Below are 12932 nucleotides of genomic sequence, written 5' to 3' on the forward strand. Positions count from 1 at the left end.
GGTCCTGCACCCACGGCTTTCTCCCCCGCTTCCACCTCTCAGGGTTTGGGGTCTGCAGCATCCTGGGAACGACTTCCCTGTCCATCCCTGGGCCTTAGAGGTATCCTGGCCATGTTGTTCCTTAAAGCTCTAAGTAAAAATGACTTTGTTCCATGGCGCTATGTTAAATTGGCTGGTTAATTCTGGTGTTATTTACCCTGTAATTCATTAGTTTCACCCCACCATTGGCAGCTGACAGGCTGTAATTTCACGCCTTGCAATAAAAGATGTCTCATAATCTGCTTCATTTAGCAGCAACAGAATTTAATGAAATTAACTGCAGTCCTAATTATGCCAGTGAATACTAAAGACCGCCATCAAGTTTTCTCAGAAAAGGATGAGGTCCACCTCGTGAAGGATTTAGAATATAATTTCCTGGGAGAAGTTGCAAATGTCTTCCTTCTATTGGCCAACAAGGGCCAATTATGAGTACACATATGACTATAATTAACTTTTTTTTCTGAGTATCTCTACAAGTATTCATTGTTTCCAGTCAAATTTGAAAGCGATTCCTCTATCGGAGTGGTGTAGATCTACAGTCCCCAGCCCCTGGGCTGTAGCCTGGTACCGATCCAAGGTCTGTTAGGAACCGGGCCGTGCATCACCCCCTGAGCTCCCCACCCACCCTCATCCGTGGAAAACTTGTCTTGCATGAAACTTAGGAACCTGGCCACACAGCAGGAGGTGAATGGCGGGTGAGCGAGCCTTCGTCTGTATTTACAGCCACTCCCCATCACTCGCATCACCGCCTGAGCTCCACCTCCTCCTCCCCTCCCCTGTCCCTGGAAAAATTGTTCCATGCAACCGGTCCCTTGTGCCAAAAAGGTTGGGGATTGCTGGTATAGATGACTATAAACAAGCTAACGTTGGGTTTTTCTCCTGTGGTCTTCCTCCTGCGGTGGCCCTGTACGTGTAACACCACAGTCTGGGAGCGGGTTTTCCCTGAGTGGCTCTGGAAGGCTTCCTGGGTAAGCGGACACACCGCCATCTTCCACATGCACTCAGAGCTCAGCCTCTATGGCCACGACTTCTCCCTGCTGTGGGGGTCCCAGCCCTGGCGGGGGTGCTGCCCGGCTGCAGGTTGCTGCCTGTTGGGCTTGGCGTTTCCAGCCTCCCCTGACCCCTCGCCTGGCCCTTGTCCATCTCCCAGGGCTGTTGGGCCAAGCCCACCCTTCTCCAGGACAAATTGTCTTTCCCGGCTTCACCTCCCACCCCCGTCCCTGGAGGGGAAGAAGACAGGTGTGTTGCAGGCACCTGGTGCCCCTGCCCTCATCCCAGGCATTCTGCCCAGGCCCTCTGCCCTCAACGTGCTCCTCTCTCCCTCTCGGGGTAGCCTTTTCTGGTCCTGCCTTTCTCACTGCCCCCCAGTCTCCCTCCCTGCCTCTTCCGTGGGGGCAGGTGGGGAGCATTGATGCCCCCTGAGGAGGCCCAGCCCAGCACCCGCCCACTCCCCCAGGCTCCTGGAAACTGGCCTTGCCATCCGCAGCGCCTCTTACCAGGCAGTGGGCAACAAGCAAATCTGGGTTACTAACGCCACTGCATAAGAAAACACAGACTGCGGCAATGAGCCAAAGGAATGGAGACTTGGGAAAGAAGAGATGCCTGTTCTAACCCTGGGCAGAAAAACAGCTGGACTCTGTCAGGGGAAGTCGTCACTGTTCTATTTAAGTACGACAGAAAGCTCAGTAGCCACAAGTTATAGACTGCTATCTGTCTTCCGAACCTCCCTTTAAAATGAGTGGCTCTTCTTGAGCTCTAAACATAGTCACTTTCCCAGAGGCCACACCTGACCTGGTTTTCTCGGCCCTGGCGCCTCTGCGTCTTGGCCCGGCAGACGTCAGCTGACTGACTCTGTAACACGCCTTAGCGTCTGCGGCCGTCGGCGAGGAAGGCAGCCTATGCTCTGACGTTGGAGACCACGTTTGGAAATAGCGGCGTGGTGCTTTTTCTTCACTTCTTGAGGCTGCTGGCCAGTAGGGCTTTGTGAAAGAAACACTTTGGGACAATTTGGATTAGCCCCTGTGTATTCTTACAAAAATAGCTTCTTTGCAAAGAATATTCCTGTTCCTGGTCACCCTTAATCTCCATGCTGTCCTACATGATAGGGTGATGACTTCACAGACGTTTTAGGTTTGAAAGAATAATTGTACTTTGAAGCTAGGGAGTTCTGTGGCCCACCCCCAGCCACTCATGTAAGTCCACTGCAGGGATCAGTGGATTTCCAAGTCCATTTGGGAGACCGTGGCCTGCTTGGGGTAGGGGCTGCCTGATCACCCAGGGGGCTCAGCAAGGTGACAGAAGTGCCAGGACCTGGCCCGGGGTCCCCCCTCTGCACACAGCCTCCCTGCACAGCCTACAGAGGGGGCTCCCCGGCCGGGGTTCACTGGGTCAGCATTCACAGGAGTCTCCCAGCAGAAGATGCTGGGCCGGGAAGGAGCCAGGAGACCTGGTTCCTAGGCTCAGCCCAGTGTCCCAGACCTCTGAGCTCACGGCCTGACCTCAATTGCAAGGAGCCGGCGGTCCTCAGAAGCACCTGCCTAGGTTGTAAGTGCTGAGTATGTACCGTAGACATCCACCTGGTGCTCCCGCCGCTCCGCCAGAGCCGGGAGGGAAAGGTGGATCCACTACAGCTATAGGGCTTGGACCAGCAGGCCGTAGAGCCATGAGCACACCAGGGGAGGCCGGCTCCTGGGAGTGGCAGAAGCAGCTTGACCTCAGTTCCCATGTCCCAGGTGTCCCCACCATCACCCGCTTTCCCTTAAACCTTACCCCTCTAACCATGTGCGGAGGGCAGGTAGTGGGGGATGGCATTGGCTTCAGAAATTTATTTGAAGGCAAGGTGTGTAGTATGTCCTTGCAGTTACCTTGCTGCCAGCATCACTCCGTCTCCCCACCTTGGAGGACGCGCAGCTGGAGGCAGGATGCTCTCTGGGCCAGTCTCTGCGTGTGGCTCTGAACCCGGTGCCCGGAGCCTGCCGGAAACACAAGTGCAAGGAGCCTGTGAACAGAAGGAAGGGGATGGGGAAGCGCTTCCCGAGCGCGCGCCATAAAAATAATTGCGCTGGTATTAAATCTGGGGGTTTTGGTAACCTCCTGTTAGGAGAAGAAATAAACCTCGGTGTTTTGATGCACAGCCCGCACATCTCATCTGCACTACGCCAGAGGTAATTTTGGCGACAAGCAGTAAGGAAACCTGAAGTATTTCTCTCCCAGACCCTCCCAGCTTATTAAAAGAACTTATAGACATGAAAATACATTAAAGTGGGCAAAGCGGAGAGAGGGTGAAAGAGATTAACAACCTTCCCTGAATAGAGCCTATTGATGAAACAGGCCTGTGAGCTGCTGCCGACTCTGAAACAAGGTGCTGGGAACTGAGAAAGGAGGTCAGGCCTGTCCAGAATTTAGGGGGGAAATGGAAATTGATATTTAAAAGTAATATATGCCAGAGTGCTCATTTCTTCCCTTTTTCTGATTGGCAAAATTTACTTGGAAAGAGGAAAGACGGTTCTGCAGCCGATTACCCAATTTGAGCACCCAAATTAAAAGATTCGCTTAAAATGCGGCAGTTAGGAGCAAAGCAGCGGAAACGGGGGCACGCGTGTGCGTAATGTCTATTGTCTGCGTCTGCGTTTGCCTCTTAATGCCGGGGCGCAGCATGGGAGCGGGGCCCTCCCAGCGTGCGCAGAGGGGGCTCTGGGGGGAAGGGGGACCCCAAAACAGGCCGTCTTTCGACAGGCGCCTGACAGGTATGGGCGCCTTTGGAGAGGTTGTTAGGAAAGTGGGTGTTGGCGAGTATCAGCGGAGCGAGCGCGCCGTGTGTCTGTGTGCGAGAGAAAGTTAGCCGTCAGTCAAGTTTTATCTCTTAATGAATAGAGACTGCTGAAGTAAGGGTTAGGTAATTGAGTTTATAATTAATTAGCCATAACCCTCATCAGATAGAGCAGTTGTGAGGCATTTTTTCCATCTCCTTTCTCTCCCCAGGGCCTGCCCTTCTTTGTCCTTGCACTGACAGCCAGCACTTATCTCGGGGCTGCGGAGCCCGTGCCCGCCGGCCCTCCCCGGCCGGCCGCGGGGTGGCCAGCCCCGCATTGTGCCGCGCGCCGCAATCAGCCCAGCTGTCCGGGCGTGATGAATTAGCGGTGGGCGTGAGCGCGGACTGAACCGCAGATCTCCCGATAGCTCGCCCGCGCCGCTGTTCGTCCTGACTTCGGCGCGTCTCCGACAGACCTTTGACACCTTCCGACAAAGAGGTTGAGGGAGGCAGAGCCGGGAAATGGAGCTCCTCAAGGAAGTTGGGCAACTTACAAAAGACCCCTTAATTTCTATAGCGGGCAATTCACTCGACAAAGGACTGAAATCAATGAGAGTTCGCGCTCTTTCTTTGAGGACCCTTTTTTAAAGAAAAACACTATTTATTGGAGCTTTGCATGTTACGGGTACAAGCAGTGGTAAATGCGGAAGGCATTAAAATCAAAGATTGTTTGAGGAGATCGGTCTTGACTGCAATTGACAGAGTGAGGCTTCCCCTGCTCTTTGAAATCGGATTTAGGGAGGTTCTTTGAGGAATTATTTTAGGGACAAGGTTGTGACTTTATTACTTGTGACTTATGATACTGCATTGGAAAAATTCTGGACTTACAATGATAACTTCCTCGTGATTTTAGTTGTTTCTTTCTAATTAAGCCCCAGGCAGGTACCGATGGATTCTCAGTACCCTGGGGATGTGGGAGAGTGTGCGTCTTTCCTCTCTTCTGTAGTTGGCATTTTAGACAGAGTAAATGACAATTTTTTTCTTTGTTAGCGAGTCTAGATACCGCTTTTCGAGACCCTATGATAATTTTGGGAGAACTCAAAGCCAGAATGTTTTATCAGACAATATGACTGAATAATGATTTTGAATGTTAATGAAAATTTAATCGAATATATTATTCAACCTCATTTAGGGAGTAAAGTATGATAAGTACATTTACAAGTGCAGGAATTTGCAGAACAAACTAGTTCGCTGTTGGGAGTAAGATGAGAAACCAACAGGCGCATGTGTTGTGACGGGGAAAGGATGGGTGTTGGTTTGTTTTGGTTTGGATTAAAAGTAAGTGTAGACTGTGCTCAGAGTGATTTGGGAAAAACTGTTATTAGCGAAAGTTCCTAGTAACTGCAGACTCTCTTCATCAACTTCTAGTACGGAAATACTAGGTGCTGTAATCGAGCCATACCTAATGACTCCAAGTTTTTAATGAAGCAAATACAGTAAATTTGCTGGTTCCGGGCTTCCTTCGAGTGGGGAAAAAGGAAGTAGCTGTGTAGGGCGATAGACTGACGGAGCCGTAGATGCAAGTCCAGACGACTCAGCTGGAGAAAGTGAAATTGCTGCGCTGAGGCAGCCTCTCTACCCACTCGGCCTCCCCTTGCCTTCCAGGGCTCTTGGGGCCACCTCCCGCAAGCCCAATTTGAAAACCAGTGTCACCGCCGGGAAAATTTAGGCTCAGTTTCCTGCTCAAGGTCACACAGGTAGGGAATATTGGGTGGAGGAGACCCTGCTCTTCCTCTGCGTCCCGGTGGAAGGGGCACTGCGGTGTCGGTGGCTACCCCACGCCTTGTTCTCACTCCCTTTGGGTGGGATAGGCGAGGCTGGTCTCCTCGTGGTGCAGACGGGCCACTCCGCTGGTTACGTGATAGGGTGCTGTGGAGGACATCCTACCCTAAGGTCTGCTTTCTGTGCTTGTTACTTCTGAAATCCTAATGTCAGTTCTTTTAAACCGGGATGAGTAATGGACTCCAATTTTATGAAAGAAAAGAAAAGCAGAAAAGGTTTAAAGGAAGAAAAGGTGAAGGTATTTGTGTGTGATGTTTAACAAACCAGTCTTTTTGGGCCCCAGGTAGAAACTTAACGTGGCTGACACATGTGTTGCCATCCCTTGGGGTGCCACGTGGACGTGGGAAAGTAAGATGATGCACGTGGTAGGTAGCAAAGGGCTGCCTGTTAAATGGTTACTGTAATCTTTCAGGGAGTTAGTGTGTGACGAGCATCTCACAATCAGTCATTAGTAGATTGATTCAAATTAAATGTCAACTAGAATGTTAGGTTCTCTTTGCTATACTGTATTTAAATATCCCCATAATTTTTTAGATATAGTTATTAAATCAATTACAGATTTAACTTTTTTCAAAGCAAATTCTAAACTTATGTTACTTTGGGTATGTGTTTGAAGTCACAGAAGAGTTACCCTAAATTACAAATAGAGCCACTCCTGGTTTAAATAGCAGTTTCAGTCTTTCTTTCCTTTAGATGCAGTGCCCTGAACTTCTGATTGTCGCACTGTAAATACGCACCTCCTTGTACCTCCTTCTCTCGTGTCTAGAGCGCTAGAAAGATGCGGCAGCCCGAGCAGCCCCGCCTAGTTCAAGTCAGAGGATGTTCCTTGGAACTGGAGGCCGCGTGTTGGTAAATGGACGACAGTGACAGCTGAGGAGGGCAGGACACATCCTCGATCCTCCTGCCTTGGGGGAGCATCTCGTTTACCCTTTGGGGTCTCTAGGTGCACAGAGGTACTGCATTCCCAGGGAGCCTTGTCTCAGAAGTGCCAAGAATATTTTTATTTTAATTTAGCATCACTGAGGCCGTGGTCCCTCCTTGTAGGTTTGTTCTGATACTTGTGGTTTACCCAGAATTTGGGTTTTCCATACCAGAAAGCGTGCTTGGCCTGGTATGAGGAAGGAGGGGTTCTCTGATCCGTGGAAGCTGAGGGGTGGCCCCGAACAATAGCATCAGGAGGCATCTCTGGAGTCAGATCTCCTGGGTTGGGGCCACCGTCGAGATGTGCACATTCTTATGATCTGGGTGCCTCGACTCAAGCACCCGAGGTTTGTGTCCTTCCCACATCTAAGTGATAGACTCAAACCAAAGTCCTAGAGAAGGTTCTGATTAGCTGTGAGCAAGCCGTATGTGGACCACCTGCCTGTCCAGTACTGACCCAGTCCCTGGGACTGGGGACGAACTGGGCTCGTTGCTTTGGCCTGGGCCACATGTTGACCCATAGTATACGGGCCAAGGTGGGAAGACCAGCTTCCCATGCAAAATCAGCCCCAGACTATGGGCACAGGGGCTGGAGGCAGGATAGTCACCAATAAATGTCCCCTGCCCAGTTACCATTAAATTTCAAAACTTCAGGCGATGCTGCCTGTTGGACACTGGACCCTGAAGACCCCCTGCAAGTACTGGCTCGTGCTGACCACCGTCATGAGCTCAGACATCTGAGCACACTTGGTTCCTCTGGTCTCGTCTGGCTAAACATGGTCGATCTGAGAACAGTGCCCAAAAGAACCCTTCTGTAGAGAAACAGAAACATACACAAACTCTACCATACCACATTTAACAGGCCCAGATTTGCTAATGCGGGAGCCAAACATTCCCTGTGAAGCACCCTGGCTGGAGCCCACCCAGGTTACGCTTAAGGAGACAGTCACTCAGACATAGCCAGAGGCAGCGTGTCCCTCAGGTGCTGCAATTTGGAGCTTGACGTGAGCATTTCTAGGGGGACCTCAGACATGAGTCCCTCCCCTTTCCTGTGCCTGACTCTCCCAGCTTGCTCAAAAGCACGTCCATTCACCGAGGAGCCTTCCACCCTTACTGCAGCTGTGACTTTTAAAACAGAAACTGTAGAAGTTGATGTGCACGAAAACATGGATGCGTTATATCACACGTATGTTGTTCCACGTATACACTACACAGAGATGACGCAGAAGAGGACCTCCTAGGTTTGCCAACTTGCTGTTGGGGAGTACCAAATTCAGGGTTGATTAGCGAGAAGGAAAGACTGAAAGCTGCTAATAGACAAGCGTCTTCTGTGTTTCTGTAACTGATTTCCAAGAATGTAGCACAGTCAGCATTTGAGAATTGGGCATAAAGAAAAGTTTTCTGGTTAAAAGCACTTGAAGAACCCAGGGTATGCTGAAATACACTCTGTGTTCTGCCAGACCGTTCGAACGTATTGGGTACGTGAGCCACACTTAGCACTGCTGCCTGGTGATCTCAGGGAATTTTGACGGCTCTGGCACAGGACGGGAGAGTTTATAAGACACGGTGACTGTGCACCATTTAATTTAGCGTTGCCGCTTTGGGAAAATGTGTATCTTAATTGCTAAAACCTTTAACTTTGTACAAATTCAAATCGAACATAATCTGGGCTATACAGCAGTCTTTAATGAATTACATCATCAACATTACTACAGAAAGGGAAGTTAAGCTGCGCGTATAAAATTGTAATTCATTAAATTTTTCTTGGTTGGTAAGCAAATTACTATTCATTGCTAGGATGCATTTTATCCAGGGTTTTGGTAGCATTAGTTAAAAAATATAAAGATTGTGCTATAGAACAGGAACATAACATTTTTAGAGAAATCGTTGATCAGACTTTCTAGTTGCAAAGTTCGGAAGAGCTTTTTACTAATGAAAAGCACTTTTTTCTTAAAGCTTATTTTAAAAATAAGACACTGAGCTTTGAAAGTGGCAAATTGATGAGCAGAGCATATATATCGTATAAATTTCTACTCGAATTTGTTTAAGATATAGTAGTTTCAGGGGAAATTATTTTTAAATTGTATAAAATTTAGGAAACAGACCTTTTAAGTAATTATGACTTATTGAAAGATGATAAAAAATAATATGAATTAGTTCACAATGAATTATATTTTGTGTGCATGTTGTCTGTAATCATTACTTGGTGTGTACTTCCCCTTTGTCAAAAGTTGTAATGTATCCATCTACCCCAAGAAAGGTCCGTAGAACATGAAAGGTGGTTTCCCTACATGCCTGTGAAATTGATGAGCTGATGAGCTGGGAGAGACTCACTCATATTTTAATGCCAGCTGTAACGGTGCTCACACCCAGAGAACAGGGGCATCAAAGTTTGTGGTAGCAAGGAGTATTTGCCGCTGTAATTGACAAATAATACCCCTCATAAATACTGCCAGTCTTTTCAATTAGTTTTCATCTAAAATTCGGGCTACAAAATGATGGCCTGTCAACTGACAATGAATGGCAAAAATTAATAAATTGTCTTCTAAATAGAACGGACACTTAAGAAAAATTGGGCAGCCAATTTAGCACAGCGTGAAGCGCGGGGAACCTTTTGTACTGGTGCCGGGCACTAATGTTGTCTCGATCTTTATTAATGGTGCTCGGCGGCTGCTGACAGTTTTGTTGCTACTGGCAACTTTCTTCATTAAAATTAAAGCCAGCATCAAATTCCATTAGCTGTACTCTGGGCACCTTGCATTTTTTTATACATATTGTTTCTTTTATTAACTCCCTCTCCACCTATAAGAAGTTTTAAGAGAAGTTGAATGGGAGGAATTATTTGCTAAGGCCAGAGAACCATTCTCTGTTGTTGGGGGAATGGCAGTTACTGCTGTGTTAGAGCCCACATTCTGAAATCTGCAAACCCCTCTGTCTGTCCCCTCCCCTTTCACAATGGGAGCACATCACCCCTAAAAACTATATACTATTTTGGGTCTGCCAGCTTTCAGATAGGAACAGCTAATTGGTATCAGGCCTTCTAGTTTCTTATTTTTTCTGAGCAGTTTAAAAAAAAAAAAAAGAAAGTTCTGGCTTCCCGTTTCTAACTGTATTTCCATAGCTGACTGTACCTTAACACAATAGTAACTTGATGCTCAGAGAGACTTGCATTTGTCAGGAAGGCCTTAGAGTTATTTTCCCAAAGGCATTACTTTTATCTGTAGAACAAATTTCAACCTTTGAAGGAAAAAAAATCGAGCTTTGCTGAATAAGTTCTGAACTATTGTCTGAAAAGCTGTTGCCTGCCCTTCGCAGCACTGTGCGCGGTTCAAAAGACTCTGAAATGCCTAAGCCCTGGAGCGGCTGCGCTTTTGGCAGCGAGAGGCAACAAACAGCTCGGATTCTAGGACAACTCAGTTCTTGCCTGCGAGCAGCACCGTCCGCCGGCGAGCAGAGGTTGCACGGCTGCCCCGATGTCTCTTGGAAAGGGACTGGGCTGGGGTCCCATCCCCATGGGTCCCCTTCCCGTCCCAGCCCACTCTCGTAATTGCTTTCTTATATCCTCAGTAATGCTAAGTTTTGGGGCTAAACCTTCATCTCAGATTTTTTTCCTTCTTCTCCTTTCAACCTTGTGTCTTACACTGAAAGAAACCCAGATACTCGCTGAAACAATAAAAAGTTAAGTGTCCAGCAGCAAAGGAAAGGGCATTATACCAAAAAACATGCACTCAGAAATTAAGATACAGCTCAGCTCTGAGCATCCTGGCACTCAAGGCAAAAAAGGAAAATAATAGTTCTGAGCTCAGCTGAAGTCACTTTGTAGGTGCTTTCTGTATTTCCTGTCACTAACTTGAAACCATGACTTATAATGACTTTTTTTTTTTTTTTTTTTTGCCTCAATGAGATGGCTTATGGATTCGATATATGAGAGTTACCTTCTTCCAACTGCACAGGTTTCCGGTGACCACTGTCTCCCCTTACCTTCTGGTCTCACACCACCGAGAAGTATTTTATGAATATCATAGTATCCAGGATACTATTAAATAAAAGGGAATCCAACAAGTGAAATACCCTTCTCATCCATCTTACTTTCAATTTTGGAATTTTTTACATATAACAAGTGACTGAGAGTCTAAACAGCTCATAATTAAAGACTACAGTTTTTGGCTTTGCAGAGAGGTGGTAGTAGTGCAGATTCTGTTTTTTCTAATAAATGTTTCTGACATTTTAATGGTGATGTGAATCAGTCAAATAATTGCAGGAAGGCTCTGCTATCTACTCATCCTTTTGAATAATCTTAAATAATTAAATGAAGAACAACATACCAAGAGATGGTTCAGTTAGCTGTGTATTAAAAATAAGTATTTACTGATGTCACATTACCTGCCAAAATAGAGAGGTGTGATTATTTAGCATTGTCGACGGGCCCACAAAAAGAAGAGCACCAGGTCTCTCCGCGTGTATGGCGACAACCTTCAAGGGCTGTTCTCCCGCTGCACTCGCCCCTCCCCCTGCAATATCGGAACCAGGCAAGGAGACAATTGTTACTTGATGATTGAACCCACTAATATGTTACAGTAAATGGGGCATGAAATACAATACTTTGTATATAGTATATACTAAGTGATTCTTACACTGAAACAGCAAGGCCATTTTTAACTTGCTGACACAATATTTGCAGCGTTTCATCATTAAATTGTCCTGATTAACAATCAACTTCTATAGAGGGACCATTCAAGTAGTTTTTTAAAAATGTGATGAATCAGAGGATTTGTTAAACACTTCGTCCTCTTTTTTAAATGGTTATTGGCATTTGAGGACTTTGGGTGAAATAAGGTGTGGTCTGTTTTATGTGGTCATTTCCAGAAGCGCATTTTTGCTGCTGAGCATTTAGAATTTCTTTAATTAGTGGAGTGTCATAGGCACCATTTCCCTGTACTCCATGGTTAGGGAGCACGTTTCTTGTGGTGGCAACAGCATGCAGTCCCCGTCACAGGCTCTGAGTTGGAGCAAAGGTTTTCATAGAGGACGTTTGGTACAAATGGAGCACATCCAAGCCATTCCACGTTAACTGCCACCTCCATGGCCCACACTTACTGCTTACGTTTGGCAGGGTAGCCTCTGCCTGCAATTTGCAGGGCGTGCGTGCTGATGGCTCTCTTCCCCCTCCTTAGTTCCAGGAAAGTCCAGACAGATGAGCTGACTACTTGACCATAAGCAAGACCTGCCCGCATCCCTGGCGGGCAGCTGGCAGACTGTGGGTACCTTGGTTCCCTCTCATCAAGAGAGTGATTCTAGGTGTGATCCTTCACCTTCTTTATGCATGTCTATTTTCATCAGCACTTGTATCCATTTGATCTCAATTTCCAGCAACTTGGCATTTCCTCAAATGAAACACTGGACTCTGTAGAAAAGATCTCTCTGATATTTTAGATGTAACACAACTGACAAAGTCCCATTTGGGAGGAAGAGAACCATTAGGGACCCTGCCCGTGAGGTTCCTAGTGTCCTGGGAATCTTTTGAGCTCATTGCCTTCGTCAGAGACCAAAAGCACGAGTGCCTCCTTCAGCTCGGACTACCTGATGACTTAGCACCTGGCGGGTGACCGTCTCTAAAGGAAGAGGAATACAGTAGCATATTAGACCACACAGGGCCCTGCTGTCCTGGGCATTCATTGATAGCGTCATATGCACACTGCCCAGGAACATGACACTGAGCAGATTCACTTTTGTTTTCCAGAAACACAGTCTCATTTGTTTTTTTACTTCTCGTCAGTCCCTGGTGGTATTTAAATTTTTAAGAAACTAAGTGGTAGTAGTAGCAGCGGTAGTGGTAGTGTAAGCAAATATTTGTGCCGCTTGTTTAAAAGAAAATTTCACATCTGACGTTTCTGTAGATCGGGCTTAGCGTTGTCAGGGTCAGGTGTGGGTTTCACTTTCGGTGCCAGTTCTGATCCGTGGCAGAGGCTGCCTGGAGCGCTGTGTTGAGAAGACTTCCGAGGGTCAACTCTTGCAGGTGCCGTCTGCTGTTGGTGCGGGGAGGAACTGGGAGCCCACTTGCCATGTGTGCCGGGTACCTTTTAGCTATCCCCGGTTTCAGTCTTTAAAGTTGACACATGGCTGATTGCACAAACCTTTTTCTTTTCTTAAGCAGGAGGAAAGTGAGTAATCTTCCCTCTGCGGATTTCTCTGATGTAACCTCTAATCCACGTTCGAATCGCTTTCATCTAGCTGTATACACATGTTAACTTCCATAGCAGACAGGAGAGTCCTGAGGGGCAGGCTGGGTGTCATTTTTCTTTAAGCCCCTGCATCCAAGCCAGCGTACATGTAAATACATGCGTTAAGACGAGTTGGATTGATTTGGTCTCTGATGACG

General features: G+C 47.3%; 1 protein-coding gene across 4 annotated transcripts in view; it reads left to right on the plus strand.

Annotated features, from left to right (window-relative positions):
• The window catches only part of AGAP1 (ArfGAP with GTPase domain, ankyrin repeat and PH domain 1), a 544117-nt gene that overhangs the window by 308696 nt on the left and 222489 nt on the right, over positions 1–12932 (plus strand). The window contains exon 10 of one of the 4 annotated variants that reach the window (XM_012648857.1): positions 4021–4519. The exons of the other annotated variants lie outside the window; for them this stretch is intronic. Within the exon in view, the coding sequence (XP_012504311.1) occupies positions 4021–4176 (156 nt within the window). The 3' untranslated portion in view covers positions 4177–4519. Of the gene's footprint in view, positions 1–4020; positions 4520–12932 lie in introns of those variants that run through there. 4 annotated transcript variants of the gene reach the window in all.

This window comes from Propithecus coquereli, unplaced genomic scaffold (genome assembly GCF_000956105.1).
Source record: "Propithecus coquereli isolate 6110/MARCELLA unplaced genomic scaffold, Pcoq_1.0 Scaffold295, whole genome shotgun sequence".
NCBI lineage: Eukaryota > Metazoa > Chordata > Mammalia > Primates > Indriidae > Propithecus > Propithecus coquereli.